We start from the raw sequence: 24916 nt of genomic DNA on the forward strand, positions 1-24916 counted from the left end.
TGCCTAAGTTCGCCTCTTTGTGAAACAGGTTACACTGACTTCTGTCACGTTTTTGGTTTCTGTGACTGTCTTTAAATTAGCCCTTTGACAACACTAGAGAAGTTGCATTCCTTGTGTCCCTGCTGCCCACATTCCAGCCAGTGAAAGAGCACCTTACATCCATACACAAGGGCTTCATGCAATTATTGGAGGCAACAATTCGCATAACTCACCCTGAAACTGAACTGCAGTAATCCAAGTTGGTGCAGGCTCACTCATCTGTGCCAGTGCATGCAATCAGCTCCCTCAGCCAGAAAAACCTCCTCCTCTGATCAGCCGAGTCTCCTCTGCTTCCCTACAATTTTCCCTTCAAACTTTAGCACAATTCAGAATGAGCTCAATCAATGTCGGTGTAAGACGGCCCAGCAAGCATCTAAACTGCCTCACTCGTCATGGCACAAGCAGGTCTAAGTCACGTCCACAGCAGTCAGCACTCTCCGTTCTGAGGGTTGAGAATGCCAGGTAAGGAAACAAACCCTTTGATTCTTCACCGTGGATAAAGGAGGTTGGAAAGGTTTGTGTGTGTGTGTGTGTGTTTTACATTAACAATTCAAGTCTTGTCTACTATGGAAGCCTGTGGCGGCAGGAGACAGAGCAATTCCATCCCAAGGGATAGAAAGTGAGATAGGGATAGACTAGTTTTTACCACGGCCACCTCCAGCAAGAGAGCAGCGTTGGCATTCCTCATAGTTCTTAGGTAAAAACTAAAGCAGGCAAAAATAAAAAAATAGAGGGGGAGGGGCACAAACCAAGGTCACCTTGAAACTGCCATTGTGTAAATGCTTTATAGTACAATCTAATTACATGATCAAATAGACTCAAATACAAAAGCTAAACATTTCTCTACAACAGATGTGTAGCATTGTGGAGCACTGTCTACTACTCTGTGTAGTAAAGTGCAAGTCACTTATATGAAAGTTTACATGGTAAACACTCCATCATACATTCTAACACAGGAGGAATATGGAAAATTAGTTTTGTAATTAACTGTTTTATCTGCTAATTGCACTTAAGGCTATGCTGCTGGTTGAAAAGGGTGTATACAGAAGAGTGCTCACAATAAGGAGAACTTAAAACTTATTGTACAAGAAACATCAATAAAGATACAAGAATGGAAAAAATTACTAGAAGTATGTAAATCAGGAAAATGTTGTACTATATTTGCTAAACAGTGAGATCATGCAATTAAGACTAGCATGATGCACAGGCACAAAGGGGAAGAGCGACAGTTGCAGATGCAAACTTAATGTGGGCATTTCCTGATGTGATCACTTAGCTTTTTCCTGGATTTTATTATTTTGATTACAATGCCTTTCAGTAGAAAATTTAAAGTTCAAAAGACCAAGAGCACAATCCCTAGCAGAAGCCTTCCATGCCATGTTGATGTGTACTGAAATATTAAAGAGTTTTTAATATTAGGGCAGACCTTGGCGTCTGTATTTAATGGAAAGGGCAGAGCATCAAGGTGATGTGTTCACAGTGACTAGTGTTGCTATGAAGGGGGCAGCTGTCTTTCATACTAGTTGGAGCTTTTACCTGAGTGTGGCCATAACTGAGCCTTGAGGTGTCAAATGCATGGGTCCTATGGCCAGATCTGCGCCGTCACCCCAACTGTGGCCTTCTGAACAACCATAAATAGGATTGAGCGCTTTTTTCTTTTTAAATAGCCATTGCTATTTAGGTATCCTAAAGGACCTGGAGGCTGCAAGTGCCCTCAATAAAGGGGAATGTTACAGAGAAAGCGAGCTCTTCAACTGTTTCCCTCTTCCTACCAGGAACACACTGTTTTGCGTGGATTCAGTTTTAGTCACCATTGAAATACCACTCTCAGCAGTAACAGTACACAACCGTTTAGGAAGTGAAGGATACCATACCCAATTAGTCAGTGAGGGAATTTAGAAGACAAGAGAGTGGACAAGTTATCCAAGTCAGAACTTGACTGCATGTCTGTTGAACACCCTACGTCTTCAGAAGTGCCATGACATTGTAATGGCCAGACATGACTGGGAGTGCAGTTTTAAAACATATTCATAATAAGGCTCCTCTAATAGCATAGTGCCCCAGTACCAGACCGGGATGTTTTAATACTTAATGAGTAGAAGGAGAAATGGTTTCAGTAGGTGGTGCTCTAACACTACTTTCTGCAGCACCTCTGTGTTCCTTGGAGGTCTCCCCTACAGGTACCCAACCGCCCAGTGCGATGTTGGTACAAGGTGGTAAAGGCTGCCAACAATATTGCCTGGCGTGTTAAACATCTGCTGAAGTCTGGTAGCACCTAGATTTGCTTGGTTTGACTGGCTTGTTTGCAAGACAGAGAGACTTTCAAGATGCTCAATTTTGGCCTAGCTATTCCCACTAAAGGGGAGTTTTACCACTGATTTCAATGAGAACAGAGTTAGGGCAATGCTGTAAGCTTCTGAGAACGCTCCCTTCACTTCCAGCACCCTGTAAAATATTAAAAGTTAGTACTGAGCTTATGATAAGCGCATGCAAACCAGAATAAAATTTAATATTTATTAGAATTTCTTCTGGTAACAGCACTCAACATCTTAACAAACCAAGTTGTGAAGTTTTAAAAAAATCTAGGATTACAAAAAAAGTTAAAATAAGTTGTTCCTTGTATTTAATGGCAACAAAGGGAATTTTCTATTAAAAAAACTGCCATATAAAGAGTAGTATTTTAAGAAATAGTGTGATTACCATGATATGTTATTTGCAGAATGGATACACAGTATATGAATGCCAATCTGAACGGAACAGAAGTGCAGAAAGTACCACACTCTTTGAAGCTCTGGACAGGTGGTTCGAAGTAAGGGGGAGACTTCCTAGTGAAATAACTTAAGATACCACACAATGGACAAAACACAAGGTAGAGTACAGAGACATTACATGACACCCTCATTACAGCACCCCCTCAAGTCTGGTTATACAGTAAATATGAAACTTAGTAAAGTGCATCTTTTAAAGACTTGTCTAGTGAAATAGCATTTTCAGATATAAAACACTTAACACAAGACGTGCAAGAACAGTTAAAATCATAGTGTACGTTTTTAAAAACTACTTTTTAAACTTTTGATTCACTAAAGAATAAAGGTGTCAGCTACAGTAGTGTTCACATTATTCTTCAACCAGATGCATCCTCATGTGCTTTTGTTACTTGGCAAATCTTTAGATATGGAGCAGGGCAAAATAAATGCAGTCGAAGCAAATGCTGCTTCTCTCAATGTAATACAATTCCGCCACGGCAGCACAGCCACATGCAGCACAACCATGGTTAGATTTTGGGAAGCTTTGGTGCACTAACGACGGGATTAGTTTCCTGCAAGTACCTCCGCCCCGCACTCTTGTAATCGTAGGTGCAGGTGTGAGTCTCTGCATAGCGATGAGTTGCACAGAAGTTGTTTCCACATCTGAAGAATGAAGAACATGAAACGTTAGGACTCACCTTCCAAGAGCCTGTTTCTCTGTGACACTCAGAAGATGCCCTTTGCCTTGCCCTTCCTTCCTTTCTGGAGTTACTGCTCCCCCCAACCCCTGTTACTGGGTCACCACTGCAGCTCTCTTCCATGGGGAGAGAAGGAAAAGACTGCTTTGGGTATGAGCTGGCAGAAAGGTACCCAGCATTGCTCTGGCACTTAACTCCAATCATTCCAGCTTTATAGAACCATCCCAGAATGTGCGCAGGTGAAATGCAGGAATTCGATCATCTTATCAAATGCCTTCAGCCAACACAGGGCTTCACTGTGTTCTTCTCTGAAGACTGGACACAGGCTCAGCCCAACAGTGCTAGTTTCTGCTTTGACACAGTGCCCCTTTCTTTCAGTGAACCCAGATCACTAGACAGGTACTCCATGAGCCAGGGGCAGGGAAATCAACCGACCATTATTTACCTCTTAAAATCCAGCCACAAATATTACTCCATCCCAGGCTGGGATGAACATGGAGGCACAACTACAATTCTGCTACACGAGATGAACTTTGCCTCTCCCCGGATAGCAGCAGCAGATACAAGTTAAGAGAAGGGAATGGTTTTGCCTTAGAATTTGACAGCTTGACTAGCTAAAATTCCTAGCATGACAAAAGGAAAAAGGGCACACTGCAGTCTGCTGCTTGGGGAAAAGGACTAAGGGTCTGTCTCCATGGCAGTTAGCTTGGGTTGGAACGTGAGCATTACCTTCACTTGACTCCCAGCCACACACACAAATCTCTAGTTTGAGTAAAGTCAGCATGCTGTAACTAGCCCGTCAGGGGTGGGTGGGTTGAAGCTCAAGTGATGCTGATGCTTGAGCTAGCAATGCAGTGAGGAAGCAACACCATGAATTACAACTCAGCAGCAGCCAGTCAAATCACTCTGTGCAGCTCAGGTATAGTTGAGGCATGATCCCTCTCACTCAAATTAGTCTAGCTCAAGTGCAGTAATTTGAGTGTGCTAACTCAAGCTAACTATTGCAAGAAAGACACACCCTGACATAAGCTCTCCCCAGCCACAGCTTGTGGCCCTTTGCCAAGGCAGTGGGAGTGTAACAGACTGTCAAAACGAATGTCAAGTCATAAGTACTTATTTCAGGAGGTTTCTGAGTTTGCGTCTGATAGTAATGTGTTCAGCTTTAAGACCTGATTAGGCTATATGCCTACTCTATTTAGTTTTCTGGGTTCTTTGTCCCATGTTCCTGTAGAATTTTATACTGATTTTTAGGTCAATTCCCAAGGTCTATAACTGGAAGTTCTCTTGTACAATTACATTCCTTACCTGGTTGTCATTCTGTTCTAATAGAGGAACATCTGGATCTTTTTAGGGTCTCAGGAGTGGCAAACCCTATTACATTTTCAGGCTCAAGCAGACCACTTAATCTAATTCCACGGGAATCTCAAGATATTCCCTCAATACAGAAATGTATAACTTCTAAAATCTTTACAAAACCAACAGGCTTTAGAGAATCAGTCAGGAGGCAGTGCCTCATCCTTCCGTCAATCCCCAGTGCCAGCAGCTGCAACGGAGACTGTCTGCCTCATTGACAAAAGTTAAGTGAAAAATCCACACCCCTGACGGATCTAGCTTTGCTGACCCAATCCCCACTGTAGGCACAGCTATGCTGACAGAAACATGCTTCCATGGACCTCACTACTGTTGTGCAGGGAGCTGGTGTTCCTACACTGATGGAAAAAACCCTTTTGTCAGGGCAGGCTGCAGCTACACTATGGGATTATAATGGCATACCTATGGCACTCCAGCTATGCTGGCATAGTCTCTGTGGTGTAGACATACCCTTACTTTAGCCCAATCTGGTTCAGGTGTTTCCTAAGGTTTCTCTTAAGATAACTCAACGCTACTCAGGAACTAAAATCTAAAGAACAGATTCTCCTGGACCCATTTTTGATATTTTGGCTAACAGAACTTCTTAAAGGGAAGACAGAATGGAGGTGGGGAAGCCAAAAATTGAGATGCTATCATTGTATTAGGGCAGAGGTTCTCAAACTGTGGTCCGCGAGTTTGATTCAGGTAATCCGGATAGTTCCCTCTAAAGTGTGCACCTGGGCGGCCACACACAACAAAATGAAGGCCACCCACCTAATTAGCGGAGCTGTGCAGGCGCGGCTCCGCTAATTAGGTGCCTGGACCCTGGAGAAGATGCACATGTAAGGTGAGGTGGTGGCCTTGTGGGAAATAGTGTGGAGGGGGCAGTGGGGTGAGAAGAGAGCGTGGGGGAAATTTGGGACGCGCAGGGCTGTGGCGACCAGAGAATGAGGCGACTTTCCCCAGCTCCCGGGCTGTGGCTGCCAGGGAGAGATGGCCCAGCTTCCCAGCCTCAGCTCTGTGGCGGGGGAGAGACCCCTCTCCTTCCCAGCTCCAGCTCGGGGGCTGCCACAGCGGGGAAGAGCAGGCACATCCATCACATTAGAAAGGTAAGACTACTGACATTAAAATACGAGTTGTGTGCTTCTATTTGTAGAACAAAAAAAATTATTATTAAGGGTTTTTTTTTAAAATATATAGCGCTTTTATCCAAAGCGCTTTACAATAGTTAGCTATTGGTACAAACAACATTTGGAAAGATCATTAAGTGGTCTGCTGAGACCCTCAGCAATTTTCAAGTGGTCTGCAAAAAAAAAAGTTTAACTACCGAAAACAGTGGTTCTCAAAGTTAAAATTCTTTTAGAAGACCTAATACAGGACAACTCTAATACGGGGGGGATCACACCTTGTGAAAATGACTCAAGATCTATATGCCAGTATTTCTCCCTTGACACACAGTGAAGGTTTATTTGGATTTACTGTCAATTTCTTAAATTCTCTGGATGCTTTAACTGTTTAATATGAAACCTGATTTGACAGAGCGCAACTGAATGCAAGATACGTGGATGAAAAGTAGTAAAATTTTATCTGAAGACAAACATCCATCTCTTTACTGACGTGGCTAAGGCCACCCAGGCTCATTTGCCTTCCAATCTTTCTTACTTGGAATGGAAACAACGCAGAGAAACCCAGTCAAATAATGGCTCATAGATAAGGTAGCTTATTTTTATGATTTGGATTACACCAATGCTCTTTTGGCACGCCCTGATTTTTACATTATGAGGAAGTTGCCTCAGAAACTAACATCGTTAGTTCTAGTACTGACTTTCTGACATTTTCTTCTGCTAATTGCCCCCTTTCTTTTTTTGGGAAATGCACCATTATCACCTTGACCATATCGATTTGCTTTGATTTAGCACGTGGGGTTAATGGTAAAATTTATTTGCTTTGAGAGGGAATAGTTTAACACATTTTTCTTTTTTCCTCAGTATGTTTAGATCGCACAAAACAAACAAAGATTCCCATCAACCATTTTAAACTTTAGTGGTTTATCTTTCCCCACCTTTAGATTGTCTGACTTTATGAAAGCTAATTAAAAACAGGATAAATCGAAGAGTGTTCAGCAGCGACCGCCGTTTTACACAAAATAGACCACATTTAAAAACAGTACGTTGCTGAATACAAAGTAATAAAGAGGTGTTGCTAGCTAGTCGTTTTGGCTTACCCCAGGGTCGAATGTAACCCTAGAAGTCAATCAGACACACAAGTTGGGGAGGTAATATCTTTTATTGGACCAACTTCTGATGGTGAGAGAATGAAGCTTTTGAGCTTACACAGAGGTCTTCTTGAGCTCTTCAAGCGAACGGAAGAAGAGTTCTGTGTAAGCTCAAAAGCTTGTTCCTGTCACCAACGGGATAAACACCAATAAAAGATATCACCTCCCCAACTCGTCTCTGGAAATCCTGGGACTGACACAGTTACAACACTACTGCATACAACTTTGAAGTCAATGGCAGATTTACACAGAAGTACCAACCAAAGCAGCGTATTCTCCAAGTTGCTACAAATGTATGTTCTTAAGTTTCTCTCACGGATGATGGAATCTTAGACGCGTTCTTCCCACACTAGTTTGTATTCTCCCCACCATCATGCTCTCTTGGCTACACCTAGCGAGCCAAAGTCTCCTGTGAGCCCAGACCTCTTGACTGCAAGGGCACAGGATGGATACCCCCGAGAACAGAGAATACATTCTCTATTTGAACCTCATTTCTCACAGTTGAGGAAAAGTTAAAGTCATGAACAATTCTCTCAACTTGTTCTGAACACCAGTTGCCTTGTGGTTTACCAACCTTTAGAATTACTGTACCTTCCAGAACACACCCACCCACACCCCCCACCCTTTTGTCTGATCACAGCCATACCTTTTAACCATTTGTTATATACTCAGCCTACCTGCATTCATAGCTGGTTGCCAATCCGGTTTTCTTGCCGCAGAGAAAGCAGTGCTTTGTAGTTCTCTTTTTGGTTTGCATTGAACCATTCACAGGTGGGAGATGGGTTGCTTCACCTGCTTTCAAAGGTAAAACACGTAATGAACATATTGTATAGTTACATTTGCTGTTAAACGCTTGTATTTCAAGAGAGGATATTCAACTACTCCCACAGCCAGAGAACATATTTTTGCCTTTACCTAGCACCTTTCAAAGGGGGCTCCCAGCCTATTTTACAAGCATCAGTTAAGCCTCACAGCATCTTAGGAAAGTGGAAGTAGGCGGTGGGTCCTGACATACAAGAGGAGTTATGCGACTGGTCTAAAGTTTACCTTAATGAAGGGCAGAACCAAGCAGTGCAGCTCCAAGCCTGTCTCCCTGCTGCACTGTGTGTGTTTTTATTTTGTGATTGGAACAGAATGCCTTGACCACTGGTGACTTTCCAGTGGAATCAGTGGACTGTTGGGATGTACCCAGTATAGAGCATATGCAGCAGCAAGCAAACTCAGAGATGTTTGCCCTTTAAATGTCACAGTATAACAGGTATCTGGCTATGTTAAGTGAACATTTTAAAGTTTTTCAGGCATATTGCAAGTGAACAGGAAAAAGAAGGCATGAAACAACAAGACACTCATTTTCCCCTTCACCAGAGATTTGAACACTTTAGTCAGTCACCTTGTCCATGCACACCTACTGTATGATGCTATGTGGCAAGTGATGGTTAGCAATCAGGAGAGGAAAATACCAACCTATACAGCGGATTATAAATGCATTTCTACTGCACTGATCACCACAGTATTTGGATGCTCACAGCACAAGCCATCAGTACACAAGTACTTTATGTACGGCACATCTTAGTTTCCAATAGCCAGTCCTGTACAGATGTAACTGGCAGCAGACCAAATTCAGCCCTAAGCTAAACTGACAGCTCCCAGGGCGTGACTGGGAGTTGTAACCTGCTTACACAAGGGCTGAGTTTGTCCCCACTGAAGCTACGGCTGCTTGGCATGGAAGACTTATTTCTAGATCTAGCTAGTTCACACCATCAGTTTCATCCTCTAAAACTGTGCTCAATTTACTGGAGCCATTTTGGGGAGCCGGTTTTGTCCCCAGACACTTACCAGGGGGTTTCAGTTAGCCCAGTTTGGGAATGGTGTTGAGAGCAGTATATAATATTAAGGGTTTATACAACAGGGTGGGTTTAAAAGTATTTTTCCTACTGTGGACCACACAAATTCATAGATCCCAAGGCCAGAAGGGCCACTGTGATCATCTAGTCTGACCTCCTCTATAGCACAGGCCAGAGAACTGCCCCAATATAACTCCCCAAAAAAGAGACTGCCTCATGGACAAATGCCCTTCCATCTGCAATCAAATAATATCTTTGCTGCTCGTACAGCAATTGCTTACGTGGAGAAATAATATTAGGTTTTAGCTCATTGTTAGCTGTCTTTAATGTGTTATGGGAGCTGGAAATAAGAGAAGCCAACACCATGTGACTAGCCAGCCCTCCACAGACCACTAGTGATTTGCAGAGTACAGTTTGGGAACTGCTGTTTTCAATACTGTCTTGCTCTTTCCAAGGCGATTCACCAGGCTGACAAATTTACTGTAACATCAGCCACTGAAGAGTGAAGTTTTCAGCACACTGCAGGAGACCATTAGCAATTCGTTTCCTAGGAAATCTCCCAAGGCTCTGCACAGTGCAACACCAGCCTCTCTTCTTCTCAGATGTCTGGAACTGTTTGCAAGACATGCTGTTTGTTGGCATAACAGTGGTTTTCAACCTTTTTTCATTTGCAGACCTCTACAAAATTTCAAATGGAGGTGCGGACCCCTTTGGAAATCTGAGTGTGTCTGCAAACCCGCAGGGGTCCACAGACCACAGGCTGAAAACCACTGGCATATCGTGCACCAGGCTAGACCCTCTGCTGGTGTAAATTGGCATAGCTCTATTTAAGACCGTGTTGCTAGTTTATACCTCCTGAGAATCTGGTTCACCATGCTTTGCCACAGATGCTTGAAAAATAAATGCCTGGTAATAAATTTGACCCTGCCAGTCTCTGTTAAGACTGCTTAGATCTGATCTTCCAAGTGCATTCAATTGCATTTCATCTGATTATTCAAATGCTGCCACTTTGAACCACTCAAAATGCTTCAAAGCAGATGAAGGAGAACACTGTGTAAGAGCCTATTAAATATACCCAAGCAGTTTGCAAACAAGATTGTTTGCAGAGTTAAAAAGACAAACATACCAGAAGTCAAGCTACTTGGCAACCAATAATAGCTGGAGATTACAATACAGTATACATATCTCATACGATGGATGTTCCAAGAGTAACAGAGTCAGCTAATGTTCTCACAAAGTTATATGACCTACATGTACAAAGTCTACCATATACCCCTCCCCCAACTAAAGAAAACCTGATAGATTTTATTTGTAAGGCCCTTCCAGTCAAATACATTGTTCCGCACAGATAACAGCACCAAGAGTGGAGCAACAAAAAATAACAAACAAGTTTTGACAATGCAAGCGCTATGGCAAGCATGTATATACAGCCATGTAGTAAGTCCAGAAGGAGGAGAAACCTTAATATCCCACTTACCCTTATCGGCTGTACACGATCGCAGAGGAGAAGGAAAGAAAATAGTACCAAGTCCTACAAAACATTCACTCCCAACTCACTTTTTGGAGTGGACTACATAAGCAATAGCTTCCTTGACCCTGGTGAGTACCACTATAGCGCACACGTACTCCCTTTAGACTGGAGATTGGTGCTAAGGACACAGACTGACATTAATGTAGCTTTGGATTAACCAACAATGATACCAGCAGTGGAAAGAAGACAGAGTCCACTGCCTCTGCCCATTGGTCTTCTGCAGTTGTCACCATGAAAGTAAAAGGATTCCCTTGTGAGGAACAAGATCTAGTTGATTCATCACAAATATATTTTAGATCTTATTGCTCATCACTTTTTCCAAAGTCATGCTAGGTGGAGGAAAAGACCGTAGGACAACTGTGAAGGGTGTGAAGCAAAGAAGGAAAAAACAGTCAATCATGCTCAACTGATTTCTTAACTCCTAAGTAAAAGGAGTCACTGCTATTGTGAGCGAGTTCCTTGGATTTGCCTGCAGGTTTAGGGATTGCCTGCAGGCTCTGAAAGTTAGAAAAACTAGAGATATTCTATCCAACCCCAAAGCAACAGTCCTAACTACCTAAGAGGTCTTGCCTGCACTAGAAAGCTATGCAAGGCTTGAAGCCAGTCGAGGCCTTCCCAGGCACCTGCTAGTGAGAAAGGTTTAAGAGCTTTAAAAAGATGAAAAAACCCTTGAGTTTACTGAGCCAACACAAAAATAACTATTGAAGTTAATCTGAAGACAAAATGAACACATTGATACTTTCCTTGAATAAGGAATTAAATATAACCAAGAAGCTTATCACCAGGACTGTGAGAAAGAATGGTACTCATCATTACAGGGCTTACTCTGCAACACACTCCCTGAGATGCATAACTGACTCTTTAAGGAAAAAGGTTCACAGAGACAAAAGATCTGGTGAGGTCTTATCAGGCCACGTGCTGGAGCAATCATTGCTTAAAGCAACAGTAGCTAGTAGCAGTATCCTTCTACCTCTGTCCCTAACAAATAGCTAGACTTGTTTCATATGGCAGAGCTACTTCCATACACTGAACTAGGCTAGGTGCATACTGTTCTTGTTCTCTAACAATGGAACTACAAAAATTGTTCAGAGAAACATCTGCTTACATACAACTGAGTTTTAATCACACACCAATGACCGTTTAACAGTCAGATTATCAAAACATACTAATATTCAAAATGGAACCAAAAATAAGTATGTTATTCATGAGAACTTGTCCAGAGATAAATACTCCCCTTAAAGGATATCTAATTGTTGGATATCCAAATATAAAACACTTGCAAGTTACAATGATATTCTGAATACTAAGATCTTACCACAATACCTACAACTGTACATGCATGTAAAAGACAGTATACCTATCTAAAAGGTCTGAATCATTTACAAGTACAGTGCATTAAAATCTGTCCTGCTCACTTGAAATTCTTAAGAGTATATAACTCTAAATGAAGTGTGCATCAACTAAGCTATTAATGTTAAAACTATCTTTAGGCAAACACATTATATAAATTATTGGCAGTGTTAAGTAGAAAGCAGGCTACAACTGAAATACAAAATACTGCAATAAACAAATCTTAATCAACAATGGTAAGAGTTTTGTAAAAACAAAAAAAAAGTGGGATGAAACAAAGCAAACAGGCAATTTTTTTAAGACCAGGTCTACACTACAAACTTACATTGGTTTAACCATGTCGCTCGGGGTGTGAAAGAGCCATACCCCCGAGCAACGTAGTTATACCAACCTAACCCCCGGTGTAGTCAGCATTATACTTCTCCCGTCAACATGGCTACCACCTCTTGGGAAGGTGGACGAATTATGTCAACGGGAGAAGCTCTCCTGTCAGCCTAGTAGCGTCTTCACTGAAATGCTTTAGTGGCACCGCTGCAGCATTTTAACTGTAGACCTGCCCTAAGAAAAGGGTGTATTGACAAGGAAAATATGGCAGCTAGGCATTAGGAAGCGTACAGGAACAAGATGGCAGCAACAGGTAAGAGCTTATTTTATTAAATTAGAATATAGATCAAGATTTGAGCTTGGATCCCCAAAGTCGGGCACCTAAATCCACATCTAGGCATTAAACATGTGACTTGATTTTTAGTAGATATTGCACATTCACAACTCCCCACTAACACAAGTAGTGTGCTCTAATAATAAACCAAACTCAGGACCTTACCTGTAACCCTCAACTCCCACCCTGCCCTCACCTGCTCCATGTTTCCTATTGCAAGGTCTTTCAGGACCCAGTCCTGCACACGTAAGAGTAACTTCACTATGTGAAAAGAAAAGGAGTACTCGTGGCACCTTAGAGACTAACAAATTTATTAGAGCATAGCTTTCGTGAGCTACAGTGGATGCAACCGATGAAGTGAGCTGTAGCTCACGAAAGCTTATGCTCTAATAAATTTGTTAGTCTCTAAGGTGCCACGAGTACTCCTTTTCATTTTACAGATACAGACTAAAACGGCTGCTACTCTGAAACTCTTCACTATGTGAGTAGTCCCACTGACTTTAATAGGTAAATAATTGTTTGCAGGATCATCCCCTTTACATTATAAACCTCAGTGTAGAGAACGTGTGTATTTTTGTGAATGATGAAGAACACTCTTGGGCTCTCAGTGAACAAAAATAATGCAGCTAAAACACAGCTACACCACCACGTCCACGCTCTTATATAGCGCTGATGGAAAGTGCTTTAAAAAGAAGGGCAGTATCATTACCCCCATTTTACTGATGGGGAAACTGAGGCACGGAGAGGGAAGTGGCTTGCCCAAGGTCATCCAACAGGGCAGTGACAGAGCCAGCAATACTCTCCTGGGTCCCAAATTCTACCCAAGGTCAGAATGAGATCCATGTATGAAAGCACAACTCAAAACATTCAGGTTTAATCCATTCTGTAAAAATCCAGTACAGAGAAAGTGTTTCAAAGCTTTATGCCCTACACAAAGGTATAATTCTTGCTCTGTGTTTGATAACTGGGAAGAGACTTAAACAGTCAACTTCAGCTCTTTAAACAAATTCACATTACTTACCTACTCTTTTCCCTGAAGCTGCAACATTTCCATTCATTCCAAGCCCATGGGCAGACTAAAAACAAGAATATTTTAAGTGGAATTACTGACAGATGGTAGACAAATAAAAGATTAAGCAATTTCATATCAGCTTGTCTGAAGCTCATGTTGTATCAGTCAATATACGTATGAAGAGAGCTATGAGAAGTATTTTGTATATGAAGTTCAAGTTAACTGGAACAAACCTTGTTTAAAAATGACTGATTTTAATGGTCTTTCCATACTTTATACAGCATATTAGAAATGTGGTACAGCATATTAAGGGTCTGTGGTTAGGCACGTACAGTGGCAGTTATAAGGTAGCCTTTAAAATGGCTCACAATTAATGAATAGCTGGAGGAGCCAAATGACATTTCTACACACACAGTATTTAGCCAACAGAGTTACAAGTAGTAAAGGAGTTTACATTCTGAACCAAAAGTACTTTAACATTACTGTACATCTGTGGGGAAATTGCCTCTAGAAACCCATTAGCTAAACATACAATCAAGGTGCCAAAGAAATCTAAAAAACCGTCTGTTTGAACTATTGATGGCGTGAGATGAGATTTATAGTTCCCCAGCTTGAAAAATAGGCATTTTTTGGCAGTCTTTACTAGAGACTACTGTACAGGAAAACCCCAATTGTTCAGGCAATACTGGTACTTACTAGGAAGTATTCAGCAGCTTCATCTGGGGGAGAGGCTTTCCTAAAGCTTTCTTCCTGAAAACGCTGGAGGTTCGTAGGTAGTGCAATACCAGAAGTCCGAAACCTGCCTGTCCCGCAGGAATTCTGTAAACTTTCCCTGCTTGTGCTTCGGGCCAGCGAAGCTAGAAATTCTAAGTTATTTACAGAACCCACAGGTTCTTTGGATGCCTTGTTTGCCACCTCTGTGATGTCCCTAGCCTCTATTTTAGAAATGATATCAGGTCTTTTGCCAGGCGAGTCTACCTTCACACCACGAAATCTTGTAGTCCTTGGAAAAGAGGAGTCTGCCAAATTACGGACCTCCAAAGATCGGAGCAGATTTGGGGAGGCAGCAGGTCTCAAGTTACTGACCTCAAAGCATTTGGGTTGTGTCTGTGGTTTCAGAGAACTGTGATGTGCCATTTGGGCTGAATATCGAAGAGGTGACAAGAGTGTGTTCTTCGGAGGACTTAGTTCACGAGTGTTGAGAAGCCCAGCCTCCATTGTTGTAGCGCTCAAGAGGTTTGTAATGGGTTTGCTATGCTGTTCTACAGCCTTAGATTCCTCACCCCCCTCAGACAGTCCAAGCTCAGGGTTTAGCTTCCCTATTCCATATAACTCACTATACTGTTCAGCAGTGTTTGCTTCTGCTAACAAAGCAAAAGCATCTGTTTCAGGTAGAAGCTTGTCTTCTGTTGCACACAGTTCTACGTTTGTTAGATGTGGATTCAAGACAGGATCGTTCTCATTTGTGGATGTCACATTTTCTAAAGCTTTTTTGGAATTTGTAGGTAGCGATGGGACAGGGGGAAGGAAGTTATTTGTAGAAAGTTTTGCATTTTCTAGTTCGACACGAGATATTTTCGGTGGTAGTCGAATGCTATTAACTGACTGAGACCGGGAGGTGCTCTCCCAATTGTCATCTTCCTTAAGAAAGTCACTAGTAATGGATGGCATTGTTCTACCAGCAGTGGCCAAAGTAGCCAAAGCTGAAAGTGCATTCTGGGAAGACTCCGAGGGATACGAATTCCCAGGAGGAGGTAGGCAGGACTGTCCAATGTGGGGGAGTACTCTTAAAAACCGGTGACGAGCAGCTGCTGCTGAACTGCTAGACGGTCGAGGAGTCATAGGTGGACGAGGTTTCACCTTGACAGTCTTCTTAGGCTATTTCAAAGGAAAAAAGACATTAATTGTGTTACAGTAGCATCTAGAGAATCCAACTTAGACTAGGTCCCCATTGTACTAGGGGCTGTACGTACACATAGCAAGAGATTGATCCTGCACAGAAGATAAAGTACTCTCATTCCTGTTTTACAGACAGGAGACTGATGCACAGAGACTAAAGTGACTTACCTAAGTTCTACTGCAGAGGCGGGAACTGAACCCAGCCTAGTGCCTCAGTCTCTTGTTCATACTCTTGCTAATTAAAAAGGCATGAATACTTTCCAGCAGCTAATTATCTTGCTTACTGATGAAGAAAAGTGGGTGAGGTAATATCTTTTATTGGATCAACTTTTCTGTTGGTGGAAGGACAAGTTTTCAAGCTACACATGTGTAGCTCAAAAGCTTGTCCAATCCACCAACGGAAGCTGGTACAATAAAAGATATTACCTCACCCACCTTGTGTGTTGCATATCCTGGGACTGACACCACTTGCTTATTGACTGTACTTATAAACACTATAGCATTACTACAAAACAGCAGACTTAAGTATTAAATAGCCTTATGTCAGTGAAGCACTGAAAGGTGATACAATCCATGATACAGCATTGAATTCTTTGAACGCGGAGACAGTGGGTCCACATTAAACTATTATTTGCATAAAAGACATGCCCTTTATGTCTACATTATTCAAGAGCACAACCAGAATGTATTTAATCAGCACTCTAGAAAGACCTGCACTGGGACGGCATGAACCATTTTATCGTGGGGGTATTAAGATCACAGCCTCACCTTTTTACTGAGATTCATGTTCTCCATCTTTGCCTTCAGCAGCTTCATTTTATTCATAGTAATCGAGTTCTCAATAATCTGTTGGCCAGAAGGAGATGCCTCTGATTCTTCGTCATCATCTGCATATAAGTTATAAACTGAACCACCACTGAAAAGAGAAAGAAAACAAAAACTATCAATGTAGAGTACACACACACACACAACTAGAAAGTCAAAGCCAGTAGTCCAGCTGTTTGTCAAAGCATTATATGAACTGTATGAAAGAATATTTCAAAAGTAATTTTCTTAGGTGAAAACAAGAATTCCTTAAATGGGATGTTCACACCATGAAATGATAATGAGATTAGAATATAGGCAAGCTACTGGGAAATTGTTGTACTGTATGCAGTTGTTTTGCACCGCACTATATATTTTCCCCTAAAAGTCAACATCCAGTTCCATTAGCGTCTCCTGCTGGCATGGCCAAAGCTGTTAAATTGTGTGACTCAGACAACAGGCTGATCAGTTTTCCCATTAACCAGACACTGTCATGGAGGGAAGTCCAAATTTCTACCCACCCCAAGGGGTGCTTTCACAAAAAATGGAAATGGAGGGGTCACCCACGTGGATTTGACAATATATGTCTGTTTTTTAAAATGAAAAACAAATAGGATCAGTTAGGGTTCTAAAGAATCTCATTTGGAAAAAGGAAACACTAATACCACTCAACCTAACAAGACAAAATATGTCTAACACAGCCTGCCAATCAATGTGACTGATCACTGGAAATAATGTAACATCACACCATCTTCTCAAATACACAGAATGGAAGTAGAATATGGACCTCAATCTGTTTTAAATCTTATACCTGATTGTTTTCCCTCTAGCAAGCATTATTCTATTAATATACATCTAACATTTAACTGTGATACACTGGGAACACTAAAAAGCTTATAGGTTTTGATTCATACAAGTGTCTTATCAAGTTTAATGGAAGTATTTTCTCTCCAAGAGAGAGATGGAAAGAATAACAGCCAGGAAGTAGTTATCGCTGGTCCAACAGGTATAATTATAACAAAGCATGCCAAATTTTATATTTGCGCGAGCCAGATATGTCTAAATCATATGATCACAAATTAAAGCGGTCATCTTCCATGGTTTACAGAGTCAGTCTGCTCCACTTAAATGAAGAACCAGTATTTGTGTTGACTCTCTAGGCACAGATCAAGGACAGTTCTTGGAAGAATAGGAAGGCAAATCCTAAATTAGAATATGAGTAACAGTCATGTATTTCTGCACTAGAAACTGAACAGCTGTGTGTAGAGAGAAACCACAAACATTTGATACCTTTACTAGTAAAGGTTATGCATTAAAGAACCCTTCCAGCCTCTCAACCTTGCAAATAACTAAAAAAAGTCACTTCTGTCTGCCTGTTGTTCACCTACAACTGTTCTAAGCAAGGCCTACGAGAACTACAACAAAAGAATTGAGAGCTCTCCCCACCCTCCCCCGCTTTTTACATTGTGCAATTGACAGCATGTCTCTTTCACTGCTTTTCCTGTAGTAGGTTTTCCTGTTGGAACAGGTCTCACACCAGCCACTGGGAGCGGGGGTGGGTGGGGGCATTTTTTAAAAAGAGGAAAGTGTCTGGAAAACCACAAATTGTGATGGGAATTTGGGGAGAGAAAGTACCTGAAACTACCTCTAAGTAATTTGTCTGAATTAATGGATTTCAAGCGGACTGGGTCCTTTTAAGTATCAGTCTTCATGAGTTCCATGCTGTAAAATTCATCCTTACCTGAAGTAGGGTTTGAATAAGCCCCCAATCCCACGGGCCCCAGGCGTGGTGAATGAGGGCTACACCAAGACTTTAGCAACCTTCCTCTTCAACATAAAGATAATGTAATTACATTATTTGTTTACTGTTTAGCAGGTGCTAACTTTTACCTTTAATGTAAGGGTGGGATAAAATGGTCCAGAAGGACAGGCCACATAATCCAAACCAGCCCCAGGCAGCATCAATTGCTCTGGGGAGGAGAGGTTTGGGGTGTGGGAGGGGGCTCAGGGTTGGGGCAGACAGTTAGGGTCTGTCTGGAGATGAGGGGTTTGGGGTGTGGGAGGGGCTCAGGGCAAGATTAGGGGTGTAGGAGGTGAGGGCTCTGTCTGGGGCTGGGAATGGGGGGTTTGGGGTGTTGGAGCAGCTCAGGGATAAGGCAGAGGGTTGGAGTGCTGGAGGATGAGGGCTCTGGCTGGGACTGGAGATGAGGGGTTTGTGGTGTTGGAGGGGCTCAGGGCTAGGATAGAGGGTTGAGGGTGCGGTGGGGGGTGAAAGCTCTGGCTGGGCATGTAGTGATTCCACTTCTAACTGTTGGCTGAATCAATGGAGGCTGATAGATTGCCCCCTCCCCCCAAAAAAGTTTAAACTCATTTAGAAAAAGATGTTTACCTTTCAGAACTGTTGTTCTTCGAGATGTGTTGCTCATGTCCATTCCATTGACTCCCAAGCAGTATCATCGAAGGGGGGTTCAGAGTTCATGGACGTGTCGATTGCAGTACAGCTCTGCCAAATCCAGCATCATCTCTGGCTTGCTGGGTGATAGCGTAATGCACCATGAATGTGAGTACTGAAGACCACATTGGCCTGCAGTTGTCCTGGATAGGGACGCCCGAGCCCTAGTCAAGTGAGCCCTCACTATCAGTGAAGGCACAACCTGCGCCAACTTGTAACAAATACGGATGCAGGCGGTGATCCAATTCAAAATCCTCTGAGAGGACACCGGAAGACCCTTCATCCTATCAGCTATCGCAATAAAGAGCTGGGTCAATCTGCGGAAGGGCTTGGTGCACTCCAGGTACAACGCCAGGGCACGCCTGACATCTAGAGTGTGCAGCCGCCTCTCCTCATTGGTCACGGGAGGCTTTGAATGGAACACCAGGAGGAAGATATCCTGGTTGACATGGAAGCGTGACACCACTTTTGGCAGGAAGGCTGGATGGGGCCACAGTTGGACGTGGTCCTTGTAGAATATCATGTATGGGGGCTCCAAAATGAAGGCTTTAATTTTGGAGACACGTCTCGCCAAGGTAATAGCTACAAGGAATTCAACCTTCCACAACGAGTGGGAAAGGGAACAAGAAGCCATAGGCTCAAAGGGCGGACCTGTGAGCCAAGAGAGGACCAGGTTGAGGTCCCACTGGGGAACTGGGTCCCGGACCAGTGGAAAGTGTCTTTTAAGGCCTTTCAGAAACCTGATCAACATCTCATGCAAGAACACCAATCTACCCTGGATGCAAGGCCGATATGGCAGTCAGGTGCACCTTGATTAAAGAGAAGGTGAGACCTTGGGGCTTCAAGTGAAGCAGGTAATCCAGGATGGACTGCAGAGACAACTGGATTGGGGAGATATTCCGCCCCGACGCCCCGCAGGAGAAACGCTTCCACTTTGCCAGGCAAGTTGCTCCAGAGGAGGGCTTTCTGCTCTCCAAGACCGCCTGCAGTACTTGACTACAGTAGGCTTGTTCCTCTGGATTCAGCCACACAGCATCCAAGCGGTGAGTTGGAGAGGTTCAGTTCAGGTGCAGGAGTCGACCATGATCCTGTAAGAGGAGGTCCGGGCAGCTAGGAAGTGGCCACGGGGCTGCTACGGCCAAGTGATTGAGCATGCCGAACCAATGCTGGGGAGGCCATGCTGGGGTGATCATAATGACCATGCCTTGTCCCTCTTGATCTTTAGGAGGACTTTGCTGATGAGCGGAACTGGCGGGGAGACATACATCAGGTCTCCTGCCCATGACAGGAGAAAGGCATCAGATAAGTGAGCCTCTGCTGAGGCCTTGGAGAGAACAAAACTGATGACGCTCTGTTCTGTCTGGTGATGAACAAGTCCACTCAGGGAACTCCCCACTTCTAGAAGAGCACTCTGAAAACCTCCAAGTGAAGGGACCACTTGTGATGAGAGAAGGACCTGCTGAGGCAATCCACCAGTATTTTCCTGACGCCGGGGAGGTACAAGGCTTCCAAGTGGATCGCATGCCAGATGCGGAAGTCCCACAGATGGAGGGCCTTCTGGCACAGAGCTGACAATCAAGCTTCCCTCTGCCTGTTGACATAGAACATGGAGGCAGTGTTGCCCGTCAACCCCTGCACCACCCGGCCAGAAAGTCATTTTTGTTGCCCTCCACTGGACTCTCTCCAATTTTTCCACATCCTTCTTGCAGTGTGGGGCCCAAAACTGGACAGAGTACTCCAGATGAGGCCTCACCAATGTCGAATAGAGGGGAACGATCACGTCCCTCGATCTGCTGGCAATGCCCCTACTTATACAGCCCAAAATGCCATTGGCCTTCTTGGCAAGAAGGGCACACTGTTGACTCATATCCAGCTTCTCGTCCACTGTAACCCCGAGGTCCTTTTCTGCAGAACTGCTGCCGAGCCATTCGGTCCCTAGTCTGTAGCGGTGCATGGGATTCTTCTGTCCTAAGTGCAGGACTCTGCACTTGTCCTTGTTGAACCTCATCAGAATTCTTTGGGCCCAATCCTCCAATTTGTCTAGGTCCCTCTGTATCCTACCTCTCCTCCCAGTTTAGTGTCATCTGCAAACTTGCTGAAGGTGCAATCCACACCATCCTCTAGATCATTTATGAAGATATTGAACAAAACCGGCCCCAGGACCGACCCTTCGGGCACTCCACTTGATACCGGCTGCCAACAGACATGGAGCCATTGATCACTACCCGTTGAGCCCGACAATCTAGCCAGCTTTCTATCCACCTTATAGTCCACTCATCCAGCCCATACTTCTTTAACTTGCTGGCAAGAATACTGTGGGAGACAGTGTCAAAAGCTTTGCTAAAATCAAGGAACACCACGTCCACTGCTTTCCCTTCATCCACAGAACCAGTTATCTCGTCACAGAAGGCAATTAGATTAGTCAGGCATGACTTGCCCTTGGTGAATCCATGCTGACTGTTCCTGATCACTTTCCTCTCCTCCAAGTGCTTCAGAATTGATTCCTTGAGGACCTGTTCCATGATTTTTCCAGGGACTAAGGTGAGGCTGACTGGCCTGTAGTTTCCAGTATCCTCCTTCTTCCCTTTTTAAAAGATGGGCACTACATTAGCCTTTTTCCAGTCGTCCAGGACTTCCCCCGATCGCCATGAGTTTTCAAAGAAAATGGCCAATGGCTCTGCAATCACATCCGCGAACTCCTGTAGCACTTTTGTTTATTTGCATGGTCTCTGTCTAGTTCTGTGATTGTTTCTGTCTGCTGTATAATTAATTTTGCTGGGTGTAAACTAAGGTGGGGGGATATAATTAGTTAGCTAATCGTGTTACAATACGTTAGGATTGGTTAGGTAAATTTCAGAAGGATTGGTTAAGGTATAGCTAAGAATATTACTATATAAATTAGGGGCAAACAGGAAGTAAGTTGGAATTCAAAAATAAGGAAAAAGGAACTTGGATTTAAGCTTGCTGGAAGTTCACCCCAATAAACATCGAATTGTTTGCACCTTCGGACATTGTTGCTCTCTGTTCATGCGAGAAGGACCAGGGAAGTGGGAGAGTGAAGGAATAAGCTCTCTAACACTGGTAATCAGATCTGACATTGCCCTGAACCTGGCCTCTGGCAGGAACGCTCTGGCTCAGGTAGAGTCGAGCACCATGCCAATAAACTCTATCCATTTGACCGGGATCAACATTAATTTTTGTTCGTTTATCAACAGAGCTTGACAAGTGGCTTGCAATGTCTCGACGTTGCACTGGACCTGGACCCTGGAGCAGCCCTTGATGAGCCAGTCGTTGATTTATGGATAGATATGGATACCCTAACATCTGAAGTAGGCTGTCACCACCGAAATGCATTTCTTAAACACCCATGGCACCGTAGTTAGGCCAAAAAGGAGCACTGCGAATTGGTAGTGGGCAGTCCCAACTACGAAACGTAGTAACTGTGTGTGTCCATGAAATATCGATGTGAAAGTAAGTGTCTTTCAGATTGAGGGCAGTGTACCAGTCTCCCGGATCCAGGGAAGGAATGATGGAGGCCAAGGAGACCATGCAGAACTTCAACTTCTTGAGATACTGGTTGAGGCTCTACAGGTCGAGGATAGAGTGTAGACTCACCTTGGCTTTTAGGATAAAAAAAAAAAAAAAAAAAAGAGTAAAACTCTTTCCCTCTCAAGTGCAGAGGGACTTCCTCCATGGCTCCCACCTGCAGAAGGCCCTGCACCTCCTGAGTGAGCAGATGCTCATGAGAAGGTTCCCTGAAGAGGGACGGGGAGGAAGGGTGGAATAAAAATAAACTGGAGGGTATATTCCCCTTTACTGTGCTGAGGACCCATGGTCCGATGTTATAGAGACCTAGGCAGGGAGGAAAGGGGACAAACAGTTGGAAAACAACAGGGGAGCGGGATCCAGGACACAGGCTGGAACATCGCCCTCAAGCGTACTCTCAAAATGCCTGCTTGTTACCCAGCTGGTTACGGGTGGAGCTTGAGTGAGCAGAGGATGCCGGCTGACGGCCTTGCCTGCGCTTATAGCCTTTGCCCTTCTTGCGGAAGTGCTCTGATTAAGGTCGGCTCCCGAACCTGTGGGGCTGTTGCGGCTTAAACTGCTTCCTCACCAGCCCGGCGTGTGAAGGCCCAGGGAGCGCAAGGTAGCCCTGAAGTTTTTCAGGCCATGTAATTTACTTTGTTCCGAAAACAGTGCCAGGCCATCGAATGGGAAGTCCTGGATGGATTGTTGAACCTCCACTGATAGACCTGATGACTGCAACCAGGACGCCCACCTCATAGAAATGGCCAAAGCCATGTTCTGGGCTACAGAGTCTGCCACAACTGACGCTGCTTGGAGGGCTGCCCTGGCCACAGCTTTGCCCTCATTGAGGATAGCCATGAATTCCTTCCTGGGTTCCTCTGGCAGTGAATCCATAAACTTGGGCATGGACTGCCCAATATTAAAATCATAATGGCCAAGTAAGACCTGATGGTTGACCACTCTCAGCTGGAGGCTGGATGTAGAATAAATTTTTCTACCGAAGAGATCGAGCCTCTTTGCCTCCTTGTTGTTAGGTGGCAATCCCAGTTGGCCTTGTCTAGCGCGCTCATGGGCTGCCAACACAACCAGTGAGCTTGGGGCAGGGTGGGTATAAAGATATTCATACCACTTAATGGGGATGTAGTATTTTCTTTCCACCCACTTGGAGATGGGGGACAGGGAGGAGGGTGTCTGCCACAAGGCCTTAGTAATTTTCACCACTCCCTCGTTCACCAGCAATGCCACCTTGGAGGGAGCTGCTGCCCTTAGCACATCCAACAGGGAGGCCAAGGGTTCTGCCAGTTCCTCAACTTCCAGCCCCACGTTTGACGCAACCCTCTTCAAAAGCTCCTGGTAGGCCCCGCTATCATTTCATTAGGCAAAGATGAGGAGGAGGCAGGTTTGCCAACTCTGCCACTTCTGCTAGGGGATCCTCGGCCGAGGCCGGCTAGCCCTAGAGAGCCTGTTCTGACTCTGCGTCAGAGTCAGCGGGCAGGCAGGAGACTGTCGCTGACCATCTTTCAGATGCCCCCAAGAATGACCTACGCCCCTGCGACGGGTGGGGAAACCCCCAGGGGTTCTATAGATGCCAGGGTTCGGGCCACTGGCCCTAGGGCCATGCTGCCACTGGTGGCTCAGCGGGGAATGCCAATGCCTCCAGTGTGTGGCCCTGGCTTATGAACAGGGTCTCCTCCTTGCTGTCAGAGGCCCAAAGAGGAAGAGACTTGTCTGGGGGCCCAGGACAGTATAGAGGCAGCCTACCCACCCTAATCCCATCAGCTCTGGCAGCAGACCTCCACTGAGGACCTGTACAGGGGTGATAGCTCTCGGTGTTGCGTCCCCGGCAGCAGCGTTTGGTGGATTGGCAATGATACCCTGGCAACTGACGCCTCACGTTCAGAGAGCGGTGCCACGCTGTAAATCGGGAGTGAGAAAACCAATTTGTCGGAGACCGTCGACGTGCCCATGGTGAACCGTACTGGTGATCGGTGATGGGGCTCCGAGGACTGGAGTCTCAACCCTCCGGAATGGTGCCATGAGCTGGGAGACCGCTGGTGATCAGTGCCTAGAACCTGCGGAACGCTGCCTAGAGTCCATGGACTAACGCCAGGAACTCTGGCAGGTAAGCCAACCTGCGTCCGGGAGCTGGTGGCACTGTTCAGGAAAGTGCTGACGGGGCACCCCCTGCAGCAAAGAGTGGTGCCACACTGATGGAGACCACTGGAAAGGTCCTAAGGCAGGCTTACTCTTTGAACAGAGCATCTCAGCAGCCAGCGCAGGTGGCACAAGAAGAGACAATATGTCCTTCGCGGTCTGAAAGGCCTTCGGGGTGGTTGGCGGGTCCTGAAGCGGGCTCAACAGCTCAGCAGGAGTCAAAGCCTGGCCACCATCCAGAGAGGAAGAGTTACCCAGCATGGGTCTTTGCTCTCCTCTGACTCTCTCCTTCCCTTCATAGGATGTAGGAGAAAGCCCCCTCCTGGCCTTTCTTTGCTTTTTAGCCAGTACCGGGGATGGGGATCAGTGCCAGTTGCTGCCGGCGGTGCACGCCGCACTGAAGCTACAGCACTTGGAGCAGAATCCGATCTCGTCGGCTCCGAGGCCAGTGTGAGGGCCGACTCCATAAGGAGCACTTGGAGACGAATGTTCTGCTCCTTTTTGGTCCGTGGCCTAAAGCTCTTGCAAATGCAACAACTGTCGCTCGCGTGGGTTTCCCCTAAACATTTCAGGCA

At 44.7% G+C, this 24916-nt stretch overlaps 1 protein-coding gene across 5 annotated transcripts in view; it reads right to left on the reverse strand.

Moving 5' to 3' along the window:
* Positions 1-810: 810 nt before the first annotated feature.
* The window catches only part of ZFAND4 (zinc finger AN1-type containing 4), a 41979-nt gene continuing 17873 nt past the window's right edge, over positions 811-24916 (reverse strand). For 4 of the 5 annotated variants that reach the window (XM_084634082.1, XM_084634081.1, XM_084634084.1 and 1 more), the window contains 5 exons: positions 16172-16319; positions 14201-15382; positions 13514-13568; positions 7787-7904; positions 811-3449 (listed from right to left, as the gene is read on the reverse strand). In XM_084634082.1, coding sequence (XP_084490208.1) covers positions 3314-3449; positions 7787-7904; positions 13514-13568; positions 14201-15382; positions 16172-16319 — 1639 coding nt within the window. In that variant the 3' untranslated portion in view covers positions 811-3313. The remainder of the gene's footprint in view (positions 3450-7786; positions 7905-13513; positions 13569-14200; positions 15383-16171; positions 16320-24916) is intronic. The other variant, XM_084634083.1, reaches the window with a different exon arrangement.

Source organism: Lepidochelys olivacea (genome assembly GCF_965140295.1).
Source record: "Lepidochelys olivacea isolate rLepOli2 genome assembly, chromosome: 7".
NCBI classification, from domain to species: domain Eukaryota; kingdom Metazoa; phylum Chordata; order Testudines; family Cheloniidae; genus Lepidochelys; species Lepidochelys olivacea.